This window comes from Lithobates pipiens, unplaced genomic scaffold (assembly GCF_037356315.1).
Source record: "Lithobates pipiens isolate NorthernLeopardFrog02 unplaced genomic scaffold, aLitPip1_a1.2 Scaffold_18, whole genome shotgun sequence".
NCBI lineage: Eukaryota > Metazoa > Chordata > Amphibia > Anura > Ranidae > Lithobates > Lithobates pipiens.
Window position 1 is genome coordinate 633,050,332 of NW_027507758.1, and position 19,222 is coordinate 633,069,553.

General features: G+C 46.0%; 2 protein-coding genes across 3 annotated transcripts in view; one reads left to right on the forward strand and one right to left on the reverse strand.

Moving 5' to 3' along the window:
- LOC143986885 (uncharacterized) overlaps positions 1-19,222 on the reverse strand; it is a 159,558-nt gene that overhangs the window by 65,660 nt on the left and 74,676 nt on the right. The gene's annotated exons all lie outside the window — the stretch shown is intronic.
- Positions 7,137-15,379, forward strand: LOC143989632 (uncharacterized). 2 transcript variants are annotated; one of them, XM_077489879.1, is made up of 7 exons: positions 7,137-7,232; positions 8,933-9,054; positions 9,134-9,257; positions 9,374-9,471; positions 9,558-9,785; positions 9,895-10,036; positions 13,938-15,379. In XM_077489879.1, exons 3-7 carry the CDS (start codon positions 9,173-9,175, stop codon positions 15,155-15,157), a joined length of 1,773 nt encoding a protein of 590 aa, XP_077346005.1. In that variant the 5' UTR covers positions 7,137-7,232; positions 8,933-9,054; positions 9,134-9,172; the 3' UTR covers positions 15,158-15,379. The 2 variants fall into 2 exon arrangements, with proteins under 2 accessions (XP_077346005.1, XP_077346004.1); XM_077489878.1 differs by having other exon boundaries at positions 7,137-7,215.

Consider the following 19,222-nt stretch of genomic DNA (forward strand, 5'->3'; position numbering starts at 1 on the left):
CCTCTCCTAGCAAGAGGAGGTCTGTGCTGAACTGCTGGAGGCACAAGGCCTGAAGCCTGGGCCTTGTGCTCTTTTCCAAAGAGCCCTCTGGCAGCCTAGCTGCACCTGAGAGACGTTTTCTCATCCTTGCTGCAGTACACCAGAAGGATTGAAGACTCGGAGGTCGGTGGATTCCTGTTCCTAGACGAATTGGCGGAGGAAACTGACTTGGACTTGTCCGGGTGGTGAGAGCTGTTTAAAGACAGATACTTTATCTTTATTATTCGTTTGGATTACAAAGTTGTTCTTCAAGTGCACCACCGAAAGATTGCTAGCGAATATTGTTTCACTGGACTTCCATTTAGATCAGTCAGGCCTGACTGCATAGGTAGATAGTGCTGGGTGTTAGTTTACCCATGCGGGGAAGTAGCTGAAAAAGGGCAGCGCTAGAGTTGCATAGCAATACTTTATTATGCTGATTACTCTGTTTATCTTTATTACTGGTTACTGCAGGGACCTGCTTATGTGTTGCAAACCAAATGTTCGATTCATGTTATTCCTTTTATAAAACAACAAGTAAAGTCAGTTATATACTTTCAAAGATTGTCTATGAGCTTGAGTTATCCACCCACGCACACACATATTTAGAGTATAAGTGATTTAATGTGTATTGCTAGATACTAACTGTGCCAGAGTGGGTATAGCAGATTGCCGGGGGGGTTGGCGGAGCTGTGCTCAGGGCCCAAACCAAACTTGCGGCCCTCTTAAGTGAGGGTATCGCTATACGTGGGGGCTCGTAAATCCGGGATTTCTGAGACAGCGGTGAACACGCCAGAGGTACCGGCATGGACCCACAGGGAGTCAGAGTGTGGTGTGAAGCGGCTAAGGCCGACCCAAGTCAGTCAGTGGTCATTAGCCTCCCAGGGGAGAAATGGTCGACTGAGACCGTAGAGGAGTTAATGAAGTCAGTGTCCCCAGACCATGAACCATGGGTGATGGAGATAAAATCAGACCCAGACATCTCATATCAGTACGCGCTAGTGGAATACTGGGATGGGATGCCGGAGGCTTGCAAGCGCAACTGTGTGCGGACACAAGACAACAGATCCTATAGGTTGACGCACGCAACAAAGGAGGAGCCATCGCCAACGGGATCACCGCAGGCTGCGGCCCGTACCTCACCCGAGAGTCTCAGACCAGCACCGGCCACCCTTAGCGCAGAACTGTGTGCTGTCCTGGGGGAGATTGTAGCCCAGTGCAAGAAGGATCCCACAGATTACCCGATGTCGGGGTACAGAAAACTCCGGATGTTTTCAGGGAGGAAACCTGTACCTTCGGAAGAAGAGGGATTTGAAGAGTGGTTAGATAGCGCAACTCAGGCACTAGAGGAATGGGAAGTTCCAGAGTGCAGAAAGAAGCAGAGGATTGTGGAAAGTCTAAAGGGGCCTGCTCTAGAGGCCGTACGCAACCTGAAGATGAGCAGGACAGACTGTAATGCGCAGGAGTACCTAGATGTATTACAGAATGTGTTTGGTGGGACAGAGAAAATCTCTGAGCTTGCTTATCAGTTAGAGCATTGCTACCAGAAGAAAGGTGAAAAACTATCAGACTACATGGGACGTTTAGATAAAATCCTGCATAGGATGATCCTAAGGAAGGGGATCAGCCCAGGGAAAGTAGATGAGGCCCATGCTCAACAGGTACTGAGGGGAGCTCAACCCATGGATCCTATTGCATGGACACTGCGTGCCCAACAGGATGGGAAGAATCTGGGGTACACTGACCTCATCCGAATGATCAGAGAGGAAGAGGCCCTACTGGAAGAGAAAAGGGAAGAACATCCCATCGAGCCCGTCGAACAACCGGTAGCAATAGTTACACCGGCCATGACTCCCGCTAGAGATAAGGAGGTGGACACTTTGAAGTTACAGATGTCCCAGGTGATGGAGATGTTGACTGCTATGATGGCGAAAGGTCAAGGGGGAGCCGAGAAACCAAGTCCTAGGAAGGAGTTGTTTCCAGATACACCAACACCAAGCCCCACTCGGGACTGAGAAGAGATGCTATGCTACAACTGCGGGGGCAGTGGCCACTTCGCCAGTAGATGTTCCAGTCCCAAGAAGAAGAAGATAGATAACCGCCAGCCGGCGGGAAACTCCAGAGGGCCCCGGTGAGGGAGTTAACCAGGTGCCCATGCCTTTCAGTGAACTCCAAACTGAATAGAAGGGAGAGAGAGAGAGAAAACCAGACCCCTCAGAAGGAATGTCTACAAATAAGAGCGAATAACATCCCTCAGCGGGTTTGTACTCCCATTACTGTGGGGAGGGTCAATGCATACCAGGCTCGAAAAAGAATAAAGTCAAAAACCAATTGGATGAAGACGGGTCCCCAGAAGAAGGTGGCCTCAACCCGGCCCTACCCAGAAGAATTGGTCGGCCCATCCCCCACTGTCTCCATCCAGGTGGAAGGAGTCTACACGAAGGCCCTCCTGGACACTGGAGCTCAAGTGACTTTGTTGTACAGAGACTTCTATGATAGGCACTTGAGCCATTTGCCTATACAGAAGATAGAAGAGCTGGAGATATGGGGCCTGGGAGCTCAGAGTTTCCCCTACGATGGTTACCTGCCCATAAAGCTGACCTGCGATCCATCTGTGGGGCGGAAAACAGAGGTGTTTGACACCCTGGCAGTTGTGTGTCCTAGACCGCCCGGGGCCAGCAAGATGTCCCTCATCATAGGGACCAATACGGATCTGGTGCGAAGACTTCTGACCCCCCTAGTGAAGACGGGAAACCATCAAGATCCCAATATCCATCCCATGCTGAAGACAGCCTACCAACGGTTGGTCCTAGAGCAGAAGACCCCAGGAGAGGGGATAGGGAAGGTGTGGAGACTTGGGAGAGAAGGAGTGGTGCTGCAGTCCGGAGAGGTAGCCTGCCTCAGGGCGACGGTGAAGCTTACCTGGGAACAGCCTGGCCCCTTTGTCATGCTGGAATCCGATCCAAGGGAGGACCACTCAGGCCTGGAAGTGATACCGGAAGTGATTCCAATCAAGGCCCTGAAGAAGGCTCGAGGAAGAGTCCCAGTGAGTGTGAGAAACCCTACGGAGAGACCCATAGAGATCCCTGCCAGGATGCTGTTGGACTACACCTTATCATCCACAAGGAGATGCCCAACCTGAGAGGTTTAATCGGACCTTACTAAACATGCTTGGAACTCTAGAGACAGAGAAGAAGCAACACTGGAGCCAACACATATCAGCTTTGGTGCACGCTTACAACTGCACCACAAGTGATGTGACGGGTTACTCCCCCTACCGGCTCATGTTTGGGAGAGAAGCAAGATTGCCGGTGGATCTGGCCTTTGGCATTTCCCTAGACCATGCCTCTGCTACCTCCCACAAGGGATATGTGGACCGACTTAGACACAATTTGAAAGTGGCCCATGAACGAGCTCAGGCGGCCTCGGACCAAAGGGGAGCCCGCAACAAGAGGAACTTCGATCTGAAGGTTCGAGTGCAAGACCTGCAGCCTGGGGACCGTGTACTGCTACGCAATCTGGGGATCCCTAGGAAGCACAAGCTTGCTGATAGATGGAGATCGGAGCCCTATGTCATTTGCAGAAAGCTACCTGGATTGCCTGTGTATAAATTAAAACCAGAGGGGAAAGTGGGGCCCTTGAAGACTTGGCACAGGAATCATTTGCTCCCGCTTACTGAAGCAGTCAGAATACCTCCAGTGAGAAATCCACCAGAATCTGTTTCCATTCTGTATACCCCGGGACCCAGCACTCGGTCTCAGACCTCCCGGGTTAGAAATGGACAAGATTCCCAACGAGGTGAAGGTGGAAGAGGAGAGCTTGAGTGGCTGTGGCCTTCATCAACTCCAGGAAATTCTGCCATAGATCTCCCACCTACTGAGGATACACAGGATGGGACACTGAACCCAGAAGCTACAGAGTTCATTCCATCTAGTGGTGTGCCTGAAGGCTGGGAGGACCTCCCTAGCATTTACTCAGAAGAGGAAAGGACCGATGTTCCAGAACCAGTGATGCTCTCAGAGTGTGTTCCTGAAGTAGAGCCTGTGGCACCAGAGCCTGAAGTCCCAAGAGAACAGAGAGCTCGCCGAGTTGTGAGACCCCCCCAAGAAGCTAACCTACTCTCAAATGGGGGAGAGCTCTGAGGACTCTGTTGTGACTGCTAGAAGAAGTGCTGAACACTCTAATCCCTCCACTGATCATTTGGTGGAGGGCAATCCCAGCTCACTCTCTGGCACTGTTAGGCAGGTCACTCATGCCAGTGTGACCTGTGGGACAGGGAATCCCACCTCTGAGTTCTGGTGGAAATTCCCTGTACCAACATCATACCCAGCACTTTCAAAATTGGTACAGGATATGTGTTAAAAGTTTATCTTTGGGGACCAAAGAGTTTAAGTGGGGGGAGTGTGTAGCGGGGTCTCTTTAAGGACTATAAAACTACTGTTCCCAGAACCCCGCTGGTTCCCAGGATGTTTGGAGTTATGCCCCAGAGACTCATGGGGGAGGGCATATAAGGAGGGGGAGAGGCCTAGTTCGCTCTCTTTGGACACCCCCCCCCCCTCTCCTAGCAAGAGGAGGTCTGTGCTGAACTGCTGGAGGCACAAGGCCTGAAGCCTGGGCCTTGTGCTCTTTTCCAAAGAGCCCTCTGGCAGCCTAGCTGCACCTGAGAGACGTTTTCTCATCCTTGCTGCAGTACACCAGAAGGATTGAAGACTCGGAGGTCGGTGGATTCCTGTTCCTAGACGAATTGGCGGAGGAAACTGACTTGGACTTGTCCGGGTGGTGAGAGCTGTTTAAAGACAGATACTTTATCTTTATTATTCGTTTGGATTACAAAGTTGTTCTTCAAGTGCACCACCGAAAGATTGCTAGCGAATATTGTTTCACTGGACTTCCATCTAGATCAGTCAGGCCTGACTGCATAGGTAGATAGTGCTGGGTGTTAGTTTACCCATGCGGGGAAGTAGCTGAAAAAGGGCAGCGCTAAAGTTGCATAGCAATACTTTATTATGCTGTTTACTCTGTTTATCTTTATTACTGGTTACTGCAGGGACCTGCTTATGTGTTGCAAACCAAATGTTCGATTCATGTTATTCCTTTTATAAAACAACAAGTAAAGTCAGTTATATACTTTCAAAGATTGTCTATGAGCTTGAGTTATCCACCCACGCACACACATATTTAGAGTATAAGTGATTTAATGTGTATTGCTAGATACTAACTGTGCCAGAGTGGGTAGAGCAGATTGCCGGGGGGGGGGGGGGGTTGGCGGAGCTGTGCTCAGGGCCCAAACCAAACTTGCGGCCCTCTTAAGTGAGGGTATCGCTATACAACATAAAATGCTTTGTGCTCAAGATGCTGTTCCCTACAGATCCACTTCTTCCACTTTGCACCTACTTCTTTAACCGGTTCCCGACCAGCGCACGACAATGTACGTCGACAGAATGGCACGGGCAGGCATATTGGCGTACATGTACGTCCAATCTTCAATGCCGCCCTGCCATCGGGAGCGTGCCGCCGACGGCACGCTCCCGCGCTGGTCGGGACCCCCGTGAGTCCGGTCGCGGGACCCGCGGACTCGATCGCCGCGGGCATACCTGTACAGACTGTTTGTTTGTGAGTATTTTTAAACTGTTTTAATAACAATAAACCTGTTGAAGCACCTTACACTATGGAGTATTCTTCCTCCATTTCTGCTTAAATCCATGTATATGCCATACCACTGAGGAACCCTGACTGCAATACCACAGAGGAAACCCCCTTAAAGGAACCATAACATTGGTCAGGACCTGGGCACCCCACATTAAAGGGAAAATTCCGCTAAAGGATCCCAAAAAGCTCTCTATATATAAGCTGTTACCTTACAGCGGTAAGGTAAGGGGACATCCATTACTGGTATATACGGGACCACCAAGGCCACATCCCCTTCCACCAGCACCACTGCCCTTCCCATTACAACAGCTCCACATCATATATCTTGTTGAAGAAGTCACATCCTATGCGATTTTGAGAATAATCGCAGCACTTTGCACTGAAAACTGACTTTTTGTCTGATACACTTATATTTTTTGTCACTTAATTATTATTTATGTTTGAAGGTTTGCCTATGTGCACCACAGCAGAACACCTGCACTTTATGCGATTTTAGGATCGCAACACGCTGCACTTTTGAATGTTATATTGTGTTTTTTCTTCTTTTTTCTTGTTTTTATTATTTCACGGTTTTATGTTGTAGATTTTACACTAATAGCAACGAACATTATTGTTTTATCAGCCACAGCGGCACATTGGAATATTTGCACTTTTATGCGACTACAGGATCGCAACACGTTGCACTTTGGATTTTATATGAATTTTCACTATTTTATGTATTTATGTTGTGGACTATTAGTAGAAATGAGTGTTGCTGTTTAAACTAGTCACATAGACATACCCAGACCTGTATTGTTTACTGGATATCCCCCCATTGCGAATTTTATATACTGCTCTTATCAATAGATATATCCTCCTTGTGTGCAGTGCACCACTACCCTTCTTACTCACAAAGCACTTTATGTTATATATGAATTTTCACATGGATCATTTTACTTCATTTATTGACAAACACCATAAGATCAGTGAAGTATGTGTAAAGTGGAAGCAGTAGATCTGCAGAGAATATTATTTGAGCCCCTAGCAATTTATATATGAATGTCTCCACATATTTTAGTGTATTTGTGATGATTTATGTGCACACACAATAGGACAGCGCTTCTATTTATATTGGGGACATAATTGGCCAAATCTGGGGATCAGGAGCCATTTCCACCCTTTACTCTCGGCTGGGGCTCTTTGTATCCATATAACAGATGTTCTACATGACTAAATCTGACATCAATTTTACTGCAAAATCAAAGGGGCCAAAGGGGCAGTAATATATTTCTATCCCCCTTGGTGGGAGTGGAGATGACCCGTCTATAAGGATATACAGTACATACACACAGCACAAGGCTGTGTTCATACTACGAGATGTTTCTGCAGTTCCTCTGAGCGCCACAAGGTGGTGATCTCACCTCTACCCAGACAGGAAGTCTCTATGGAAGACAGACAGGAAGTGATGTCAGATACAGACAGGAAGTGATGTCAGATTCTGGCATGAAGTTGCATTTCCTAGGACCTAGTCGTAAAGAGAAGACACTCCAGGATCTGGCGGCAGAGGAGGTAATATGTAGATTAAGGTGACCAGATTTTTAAAATGAAATATATATATATATATATTTTTATTGGCAAATGGTAAATTATTTTATACGCATATTTTCCTCAAATTATATATGCAGTCAGAAGTGTAGCGTGGGTTGTCAGCGTCCGGGACAAGGCAAGAAATGTGCACCCCTGCCAGACTTTTAGCACTCCATGAGTCCCTTCCACTAGTACAGTAGTACTGACCAACTTGATTCCTACACTGACCTACCTGCCCACTGAACTAACCTACCTGGTTTCCTACCCTGACCACTACACTGTCCTACCTGGCCAATACACTGACCTACCTTATGCCTACACTGTCCTAGCTTATCCCTACATTGACCTACCTGATTCCTACACTATCCTCTACACTAACCTACCTGATTCCTACACAGACCTACCCGATTCCTATACTGACTACTACACTGACCTACCTGAGTTCTATACTGACCACTACACTGACCTACCTGATTCCTGCACTACTCACCCCCCCCCCCCCCCCACATGAACAGCGTAGATTGGTTGATTTTGCTCACCTCTCCATGGTCTCCATGATCTATCAGAGTGGGGGGCTCTCCCCAGCACCAGGTTTCACCCAGGGCGAGAGTAACAGATGCCCCCCCTCCATACCAGTGCAATCTGGGGACAGACTGGCTCCGGGGACAGTTTCCTCAATCCGGGGATGTCTGGTCACCCTAATGTAGATTAACCCCTTCAGGGGGATCAGTTGATGATGAATATATCTTCCTTCCAAATCTGGCCATACATGGTTCAGTTTTATCGTTCATCCAGCGGGATGAGAGGAAAAAACGGAAGTGATTCCCCCATCCACACATTGGAGGGGGATGGGGGAATCCTCCCTGCTGCACTTTTGTATTCTGACAATGGAGGGCGCTCCTCCGCTCTCAGAATACACAGATCAGTGATGAAGCTATTGGCTGCAGCCGTTGTGGAGTGACTTTTATCTGGCAGTGACCACACATGGATGGAAATGTGACCGATCCCTGCTGAACCAGCTGAATTTCCATGTCTCTATGGTCACCATAAGTCGGGGCTCAACAAATCCCAGGTCACCATGGTGACTAGAAATGGCGTCCTGGCTCCTGGGCTCTTGTCAGCCCATTCTCACTGTTGGTCTGAATAATGTTTCTGCCTGAAACCCGGACACATTATTCAGACAGGAATGTGGTTCAGATTGGGGCCAGGCGGGAGGGTGAGGGGAGCGGAGGAAGTGGGAGATTTTTGAAGTTTATTACTGTAGGGTGACTTATGGTTTTCCTTCTACCACTGTTCCTCCATTCAGAGTTAAGACAATCTTATGACATCACACTAACCTCACAGCTCCTCCTCCCAATGTCCTTCCAACCAGAGTCAGGGAATCCTATGACATCACATTGACCTCAAATCTCCTCCTCCCAATGTCCCTCCTTCTGGCTCTTTTTTTTTTCTTTTTTCTGATGCTCTTAGGATGTGGGTCGACCCTTGGTATCCTCACTAGAAAAGTAGGATTGTCCTGTGTTCTATGTAATAAAGAAAGCATTGCATATGTCTTGCTTTAACCTATGGAGTGGGAGGCCCTGTGTAGGTAAATTATACCTCAGTCTGAAGAGAGGCTTTAGTAAATGGAGACCTGAATGGTGAGGTGAGGAGGATTCTGGGAATATCATTTGATTTTACTATTTGTGTTCATATGTAGAGTTTTCCTCCGATGAAGTCTGGAGATCATATGACCATCACATCGCCTCCACCTCCCTCCCCGATAGAATAGAGAAATACAAAGAAGATTCTAGAAGTCACCAGAGAGATGATGGAGGAGAGGTGAGGAGGATTCTGGGACATTATCCAGTAATAGACAAGGGATGTGTCTGGATGGTGACTGTATCATTGTGTGTGTCAGGTTCCTATAAGGTGTCAGGATGTCACTGTCTATTTCTCCATGGAGGAGTGGGAGTATTTAGAAGGACACAAGGATCTCTACAAGGACGTCATGATGGACAATCAGCCGCCCCTCACATCACCGGGTAAGAGGAGACTTTATTGTAAAGGAGAGAGCAGTACGGAGGCTCCACCTAGATCCCCCATCATCTGATAAACACATAGAAACAATGTATTCAGTCAGTGTGTGTGTTTCCTACAGATGGATCCAGTAATGGGAACCCACCAGAGAGATGTCCCCGTCCTCTGTATTCCCGGGATTCCACACAGGAAGGTCACACCATCCCCCACCATCATCAGGTAGATGAGGAACAATCACTGATAGTATCATTAGGATCTGTACATTATCTGCATTGTTTCAATTTATGTAATTATTCTATATTCAGAGTGGAAACCTGAGAGATTCTAAAGTTGAGGGTAAAGCAGAGATAAAAGAGGAGGATGATGAGGATGGGGTTATGGAGGAGTCAAAGTTTCTAAAAGAACACAAAGATCTGTACCAGGACACCATGGTGGAGACATCCAGCTATAGAAACCTACCAGAGAGATGTCCCCATCCTCTGTATTCCCGGGATTCCACACAGGAAGATCACACCATCCCTCACTGTTACAAGGTTGGTGGGACGGAGCATCTAGAACATGGGTTTGTGGAGATGACGTATGGATGTTTTTATATGAGCTTATATCTTACAGATGATATTGTCTTTCATTTTCTTGTTTTAGAGTGGAGATCCAATCGATATAGAATTTGAGGTGAAATCAGAAGAAGAAGAGAGGTGTGTGAGGGATGATCAGCAGTCTATGGAGGAGGATGGAATAACGGGGACATTTATAGAGGAGGACACTCCTACAGAGATCAGCACAGGTGGGTCATTAACACTAAATACATTCCTCCACCCATACTGCTCACTGATTGGTCCAGAGTAGGGCGGGGACTGGGTGATATCAGCCTGTAATCCCCTGGTCACTTTCTCTGGGATAATCTTCCTTCTCTGTGCTGCAGACACAATTTATGTATCTAGACTGGATTTATGGAGATTCTGGGGTTCAGCTGGCATTTGCCATAGGCGTTTCTTTACCTAGGCACCTGGGATATGTGCTTTGGGTCTTCTGCCCAATACCTGGGTCTAGCAAGATCTCTGACAGAACAATTTTCCAGTGATTACTCTGTTGTCTGCTGTCTGTGCCGGGTGGAGGGATATGTCTGTATAGTCTCAGACCCAAGTCACTGAGTGCAGTCTCAGGAGATGGGAGGCAGCGGTGTGGGACCTCTGCAACTTGTCTCATGTAAACATTTAAGCTTACACTGATTACTGAATACCAATATTATGAGTCCTGGCCTTTACACTATATGCTCTGTCAGGGCCTGGACAAGCGGGGGTGGAAGGGACAGGAGTCTCAGGCACAACAATTCACTGGAGAGTGATGCAGGTGGAGTGCAGTGATCAAACACTGCAGTGCTTGTAAAAGCCAGCCTGCGGCTCACTCCAGACTCAGCACACACAGTGCTCTTGCAGAGCTGTAGTGGGGAGCCGAATGATGGAGGTCCTATAAATATAACTGAGGTTATGAAATCCCCTGTAATTTTGTGTATATGAATGTCTTTTGAACTAATAACTTACAGATGTGACATTTGAACTGAGTTCTCAGTTTCAAGAAGCTGTTGAGACATTTTTGATTGATATTCTAAGTTTATATTTCATAAGGGTATTCCTATTTAATGGATATCTTGTTTGAGAAACTGGGTGTTTATATAATTACTCTGAGCCAAGCTGTCTCTCAAACTCACTTATGCTTTGTCTTTAATTAGTCATGTTGTTCATATTACATTCTTACTCTTAGCCCCCACCCTTAGAGGGGAGTGGAAGGGAGGTGATGAGGGAAGTAATATGGGAGTGTGCATTTTTAGGCACACTTTCTAACAAAGAAATTTAGTTTATTTAAAGCGGAGGTCCACCCTAAAATGGACCTCCGCTCATCGGAATCCCCCCCCCTCCGGCGCCACAATCGGCAGCTTTCAGGGGGGAGGGGGGTGCAGTTACCTGGATAATCCAGGTAACTGCACCCACTTCCGGGCTAGCTCTCTGCGGAAAGGGGCGTACGTTACGCCCCTTTCCACAAGCGCCCGCCCCCTTCAGCAAGTGCCCCGCTGCCTGCTGGGAAACACACAGCTCCCAGAGGCAGCGGGGACCGTCCGGATTGCGCCGCGCGGCTCGCGCATGCGTAGTAGGGAACCGGGAAATGAAGCCGAAAGGCTCCATTTCCTGATTCCCATACCCAAGATGGTGGCGGCAGGACCCGATAGACGAGCGAGCGATCGGCTTCGGGTGCCGACATCGCGGGCGCGCTGGACAGGTAAGTGTCACTATTTAAAAGTCAGCAGCTGCAGTATTTGTAGCTGCTGGCTTTTAAAAAAAAAAAAAAAAACGCGGAGTCCCGGTGGACTCCCGCTTTAAAAGAAAGATGCAAGCCTAGATGGTCACTTCTGCAATACTTCTTCTTCTCTTCAATTCTACCTTCTATAGAAATCTGCATACAGACTGTATTTCAGCCATTTTTAAGCACATGCCACTGACCACCAGTGGGGAGGAATGGCTAAACGCAACTGACCACCAATTGGCGAGAGATATCTAAATGCCACTGACCACCAATAGGAAGGGATAGCTAAACACCACTGACCACCAATGGGGAGGGATATTTACAGTAAATGACATTTAGATATCCCTCCCCATTGTTGGTCAGTGGCAATCACCAACAATGGCGATTGATATCTAAATACACTGATCACCAATAGGAAGGGATATCTAAATGCCACTGATCACCAATAGGAAGAGATATCTAAATGCCACTGACCACCAATGGAGAGGGAGATCTAAATGCCACTGACCACCAATGGCGATTGATAGCTAAATGCCACTGACCACCAATGGGAAGGGATATCTAAATGCTACTGACCACCAATGGGAAGGGATATCTAAATGCTATTGACCACCAATGGGAAGGGATATCTAAATGTCACTGACCACCAATGCGAAAGGATATCTAAATGTCACTCACCACCAATGCGAAAGGATATCTAAATGTCACTGACCACCAATGCGAAAGGATATCTAAATATCACTGACCACCAATGGGAAGGGATATCTAAATAGCATTACCACACTGATCATGATTGCTGGAAGATTAAATCAGAATTCCAGCATAAACCTAACTGGCCTTAAAATGCCCCTCCCCTCCTAATAGCTATGCTGACTAACTAATTTTCAGGCTGCTCCAGTCCAGTCATGTGATCTCCCCTATGTGAGTCAGCAGTGCATGTAATGCCGAGTACACGTGATCGGACTATTCGGCGGACCAGAGTCTGCCAGACAATTCACCCGTGTGTAGGCTCCGGCGTACTTTTTCTTCCCAAAAGTCTGGCGGACTTAGAAAGAAGTCTTGACTCAAAATTGTCTGCTAGACTCGGCAGACCGGCAGACAATCTGTCCGTCTGTGTGCTAGGACTTTTGAAATGAACAGACTTGCCCACAGAGTAAAGTCCATTCATTTTGAACGTGGCTCCAGGAAGACGGGACTAGCGAAGGAAGTTAATGTCGCTGCCTCCATCAGCGAGATTGACACCTTGCTAGCCCCGTAGCCTGGTATGGATTTTAAGGGGAACCCCTAAATTCTATATCGATTGGATCTCCACTCTAAAACAAGAAAATGAAAGACAATATCATCTGTAAGATATAAGCTCACATAAAAACATCCATACATCATCTCCACAAACCCATGTTCTAGATGCTCCGTCCCACCAACCTTGTAATAGTGGGGGATGGTGTGATCTTCCTGTGTGGAATCCCGGGAATACAGAGGACGGGGACATCTCTCTGGTGGGTTTCTGTATTCTCTTTTGTTACAGCCATTTTCTACCAGCTGGACATTTTATATCTGATGATTTGATTGCAGCACAGACTTTTACATGTTGATAATAATGTGATAACATCCTTAACCACCTCAATACTGTGTCATATCTGAAAAACAGCTTCAGCGCAGCTCTCTTGCTCTCAGAGCGTATCCAAAATTTTCATTTCTTTTTGTTTGTTTAGCAAAAAAAAAAAAACAGTGACGATTAAATATCACCAAAATAAAACTCTATTTGTGTGAAAAAAAATTATAAAAATGTCATTTGGGCACAGTGTGGTATGATCGTGCAATTTTCATTCAAAGCGTGACAGCGCTGAAAGCTAAAAATTGGCCTGGGCAGGAAGGGGGTGAAAGTGCCTGGTATTGAAGTGGTTATACTTTGGAACCTTAAACAGAAAGTGATAATGAGGGAGGAGTCAATAACCCAATGATGGGGGTCTTCAGGATCAGTCCAGTCTTCATCTTGGTTGTTCTCCCCCCATCCTCACTCTCTGACCTCTGGTGGGGCTCAGCCCCGCTGTTATTCATGACTAAATCATGGACTAAATAAGGAAGTGCAGGACTTCTTGTGTTGGGAAGATGACAATGAGTGATAGAGGGGGAGGGGACACTCGTCCTATAATCCCCTCATCACTGTCACTCCTATAAAAGACAGTTCTCGTTGTTTCCTCACTCTCTGACTAAGGTCCATGAATAAAGAAATGATCTGGTAGGAGATCAGAGGACCCATTTACTAGTTACCTTGAGGGGGGAATTGTAAGATCCTCAGAGACAAAGCTGTCTGATGTGGGCGGAGTCCTGGTTTAGGGGAACCAATCAGCTCATGTCTAGTAATAATCTTTTTATTTCTATTTTAGTAGATGGACGGGAGATGAGGAAAACCTCAGAGGATTGTCTCACTTTGTCTCCAGACTGTAAAGTAGAAGATGAGGACATCACACAGTATAGTCCAGGAGAAAACCCGACTACCTCAAATGTCCATCCGGCACCACACAGTGTAGATGGACCATCGTATTCCTCTTATCCTGAGGGACCTCAGACTGTGAGGGACGGTGCCGTCCTTCCAACAGATAGGAGGTTTTCCTGTACTGAGTGCGGGAAGAGTTTCCGCTTCAAATCCCGTCTTAATGTGCATAAAAGATCTCACACGGGGGAGAAGCCGTATTCTTGTTCTGAGTGTGGAAAATGTTTTTCACATAAGGTCAATCTTCAAACACATCAGAGATCTCACACAGGTGAGAAGCCATATTCCTGTCCTGAGTGCGGGAAATGTTTTTCAGTGATATCCCATGTTTACAGACATCAGATTTTGCACACGGAGAAAAAGCCGTATTCATGCGCTGAGTGTGGGAAATGTTTTTCACAAAAGGCCTTCTATCAAAGACATCAGAGGCTGCATACAGGAGAAAATATACATTCCTGTCCTGAGTGTGGGAAATATTTTTCAGAGAAGTCCAGTCTTTACAAACATCAAAGATCTCACACAGGGGAGAAGCCATATTCTTGCCCTGAATGCGAGAAATGCTTTTCACAGAAGTCCCATCTTTACACACACCAGAGACTGCACACGGGGGAAAAGCCATATTCCTGTCCTGAGTGTGGGAAATGTTTTTCAGACAAGTCCCAACTTTACAGACATCAGAGATCTCACACGGGAGAAAAGCCATATTCCTGTCCTGAGTGCGGGAAATGTTTTTCATGGAAGTCAAGTCTTTCTACACATCAGACATCTCACATGGGAGGGAAGCCCTATTCCTGTCCTGAGTGTGGGAAATGTTTTTCATGCAAGTCTGGTCTTTACAGACATCAGAGATCTCACACGGGGGAGAAGCCGTATTCCTGTCCTGAGTGCCGGAAATGTTTTTCACAGAAGTCCAGTCTTTATACACATCAGAGATCTCACACGGGGGAGAAGCCATATTCCTGTTCTGAGTGTGGGAAAAAATTTTCACAGAAGTCCCACCTTTACAGACATCAGAGCTCTCACACGGGGAGAAGCCGTATTCCTGTTCTGAGTAAGAGAAATGTTACAGAAGTCCTGTCTTCCTTTACATCAGAGATCCCACACAACCCTTAAGGCGTATTAGTGCCTTTAGTGAGTGTTGCTGGACATCACAGCTCTCATGTGGGGGAAGAAGCACACCCTGATATACACCTCAGATATACTCCATGGCTGATCTTCATCATGGAAGAAACAGTTGATAAGGAGATCAGAGATCACCAAAGACATGGATGAAGTGTCGTACCGTGTTGGCCATTGATAGCAGTAGAAAAATAAAAATGGAGTCATTACCTTTCATTGGTTGAATACATTTTGTGGTGGCAAATTTCACAAACGCCTAAAGGTTTATTAAAAAAAGAAAAGAAAAGTTGACTAAATGTGAGCAGCATTCATCCAACCGTGATAAAAGTGACCATATTTTATTTCGTAAAGTGATTTCCTTGGCTCCATCCATCGTTTTCTAGTGGCCATAGAGCAGTTTACATATAAATCAGATAACCCACCCCCTCCAAAGCTCTGAATAATAAAAATCAAACCCCAGATTCGAGATCCTAATGTGAATTTTTCTGTAGTAGTAACCTCTCGAAATAAGTATATATTTAAAACTTACCCAAAAACAATAGTTCATGTCAGAAATTATAATAAATGTGAGATAAATCACAGGCTGTTAATACAGTACCCAGAATTCTTAGACACCCCTCAGTGAATGAATATACATAAACATAAACTGATAGAATGTGTCCTTATTAGCACAATCCAGTCCACATAATGTGTAACTCTTCATATATTTGTGTTCACCGTTGTGACTTGAATAGCGATGAGCCGAACACCCTCCGCTTCAGTTCGCAGCAGAACATACCGAACAGACAAAAAATTTGGCAGAACACACGAACACCGTTAAAGTCTATGGGACATGAACATGAATAATCAAAAGTGCTAATTTTAAGGGCTTATATCCAAGTTATTGCCATAAAAAGTGTTTGGGGACCTGGGTCCTGCCCCAGGGGACATGTATCAATGCAAATTGAGAAGTGATTTTTTTAATGCTTAAAGTGAAACAAGAAAATTGAAATATTCCTTTAAATATCATGCCTGGGGGGTGTCTATAGTATGCCTGCAAAGTGGCCTGCACACACGCTTGACACCATCTGAACCATATAAGTTTATCTTGGTCTCAAAAGACCACAGGACATGGTTCCAGTAATCCATGTCCTTAGTCTGCTTGTCTTCAGCAGGCTTTCTTGTGCATCATCTTTAGAAGAGGCTTTCTTCTGGGACGACAGCCATGCAGACCAATTTGATGCAGTGCGCAGCGTATGGTCTGAGCACTGACAGGTTGATTCCCCCACCCCTACATCCTCTGCAGCAATGCTGGCAGCACTCGTACGTCTATTTCCCAAAGACAACCTCTGGATATGACGCTGAGCACGTGCACTCAACTTCTTTGGTCGACCATGGCGAGGCCTGTTCTGAGTGGAACTTGTCCTGTAAAACTGCTGTATGGTCTTGGCCACCGTGCTGCAGCTCAGTTTCAGGGTGTTGACAATCTTCTTATAGCATAGGCCATCGTTATGTAGAGCAACAATTCTTTTTTTCAGATCCTCAGAGAGTTCTTTGCCATGAGGTGCCATGTTGAACTTCCAGTGACCAGTATGAGAGAGTGAGAGCCATAACACTAAATTTAACACACCTGCTCCCCATTCACACCTGAGGCCTTGTAACACTAATGAGTCACGTGACACTGGGGAGGGAATAGGGCTAATTGGGCCCAATTTGGACATTTTCAATTAAGGGTGTACTCACTTTCGTTGCCAGCAGTTTAGACATTAATGGCTGTGTGTTGAGTTATTTTGAGGGGACAGAAAATGTACACTGTTATACAAGCTGTACACTCACTACTTTACATTGTAGAAAAGTGTAATTTCTTCAGTGTTGTCACATGAAAAGAGAGAATAAAATATTTACAAAAATGTGAGGGGTGTACTCACTTTTGTGAGATACTGTATACAGCAGTGGGTAGAAAGGAGAGAGCAGAAGTCAGGACTATGTAATGTACAACATATTGTATAAGATACAACAGATAGGACTATATATAATATCAGAATGATGTAATGTACAACATAGAGTATATAGTGCAGGGGTCAGGAGTGTGTAATGCACAATATAGGAAATATAGTGCAGGGGTCAGACGTGTGTAATGTACAATATACATTATACAGTGTAAGAGTCAGGACTCATAATATTGGTATTCAGTAATCAGTGGAAGCTTAAATGTTTACATGAGACAATAGAAAGGGAGGACCCCCACTATGCCAACATCCAATATAAAGAAAAAGGATTGAATGAGTTGAAGCAACTGTATCAAAAAACAAGTGGATTTTGTGGGCGCAACATGAGACGGTGTTTACATAAAAATATATAAATCTTTATTACAAAATATACTAATTAAAAATACATTTAATACACAAAGCACCCTACTGACTGACAGGATCAACAAATACCCAATACGATAAGCATGGAGATATGGATAAAGTCCATATGGACACATATACTGTACAAAATGTATGAATAAGTAGGGTCCATAAGCTTCTCCATGCACTCTTGTCAACGCGTTTTGCAAATTGCTTCCTCCAGATCAAAAAACTCACGATTCTGATCGTTCCTCGGATCGGATAATCTTTTGGATCAGCAAATAAAAAAGAAACTGTAATATCCACAATCTCCCCACTGTAATATCCGCGTCATCTCCCCCACTGTAATATCCACGTCACCTCCTCCATTGTAATATCCACGTCACCTCCCCCACTGTAATATCCACATCATCTCCCCCACTGTAATATCCACATCATCTCCCCCACTGTAATATCCACGTCATCTCCCCCACTGTAATATCCACGTCATCTCCCCCACTGTAATATCTGTGTCATCTCCTCCACTGTAATATCTGCATCATCTCCCCCACTGTAATATCCACGTCATCTCCCCCACTGTAATATCCGTGTCATCTCCCCCACTGTAATATCCATGCCATCTCCCCCCACTGTAATATCCACGTCATCTCCCCCACTGTAATATCCACGTCATCTCCCCCACTGTAATATCTGTGTCATCTCCTCCACTGTAATATCTGCATCATCTCCCCCACTGTAATATCCACGTCATCTCCCCCACTGTAATATCCGTGTCATCTCCCCCACTGTAATATCCATGCCATCTCCCCCCACTGTAATATCCACGTCATCTCCCCCACTGTAATATCCGTGTCATCTCCTCCACTGTAATATCCGTGTCATCTCCCCCACTGTAATATCCGTGTCATCTCCCCCACTGTAATATCCGTGTCATCTCCCCCACTGTAATATCTGTGTCATCTCCTCCACTGTAATATCCGTGTCATCTCCTCCACTGTAATATCCACGTCATCTCCCCCACTGTAATATCTGTGTCATCTCCCCCACTGTAATATCCATGCCATCTCCCCCCACTGTAATATCCACGTCATCTCCCCCACTGTAATATCCGTGTCATCTCCTCCACTGTAATATCCGTGTCATCTCCCCCACTGTAATATCCGTGTCATCTCCCCCTTTGTAATATCCGTGTCATCTCCTCCACTGTAATATCCGTGTCATCTCCTCCCACTGTAATATCCACGTCATCTCCCCCACTGTAATATCCACGTCATCTCCTCCACTGTAATATCCACGTCATCTCCCCCACTGTAATATCCGTGTCATCTCCTCCACTGTAATATCCGTGTCATCTCCTCCACTGTAATATCCGTGTCTTGTCCCCACTGTAATATCTACGTCATGTCCCCCACTGTAATATCCACGTCATCTCCCCCACTGTAATATCCAGCTCATGTGCCCACTGTAATATCCGTGTCATCTCCTCCACTGTAATATCCACGTCATCTCCTCCACTGTAATATCCGCGTCATGTCCCCACTGTAATATCCACGTCATGTCCCCTCTGTAATATCCACAATCTCAGTACTGTAATATTCACAATCTCCCTACTGTAATATCCACAATCTCCCCCACTGTAATATCCAAAATCTCCCCACTGTAATATCCACAATCTCCCCCACTGTAATATCCACAATCTCCCCCACTGTAATATCCACACCATCTCCCC

Coding starts and splice junctions, on each gene's coding strand:
- LOC143989632 (XM_077489879.1), top strand. CDS start 9,173: ATGGAGGAGTGGGAGTATTTAGAAGGACACAAGGATCTCTACAAGGAC. Junction 9,258..9,373: donor GCCGCCCCTCACATCACCGG/GTAAGAGGAGAC, acceptor TGTTTCCTACAG/ATGGATCCAGTAATGGGAAC. Junction 9,472..9,557: donor CCATCCCCCACCATCATCAG/GTAGATGAGGAA, acceptor TTCTATATTCAG/AGTGGAAACCTGAGAGATTC.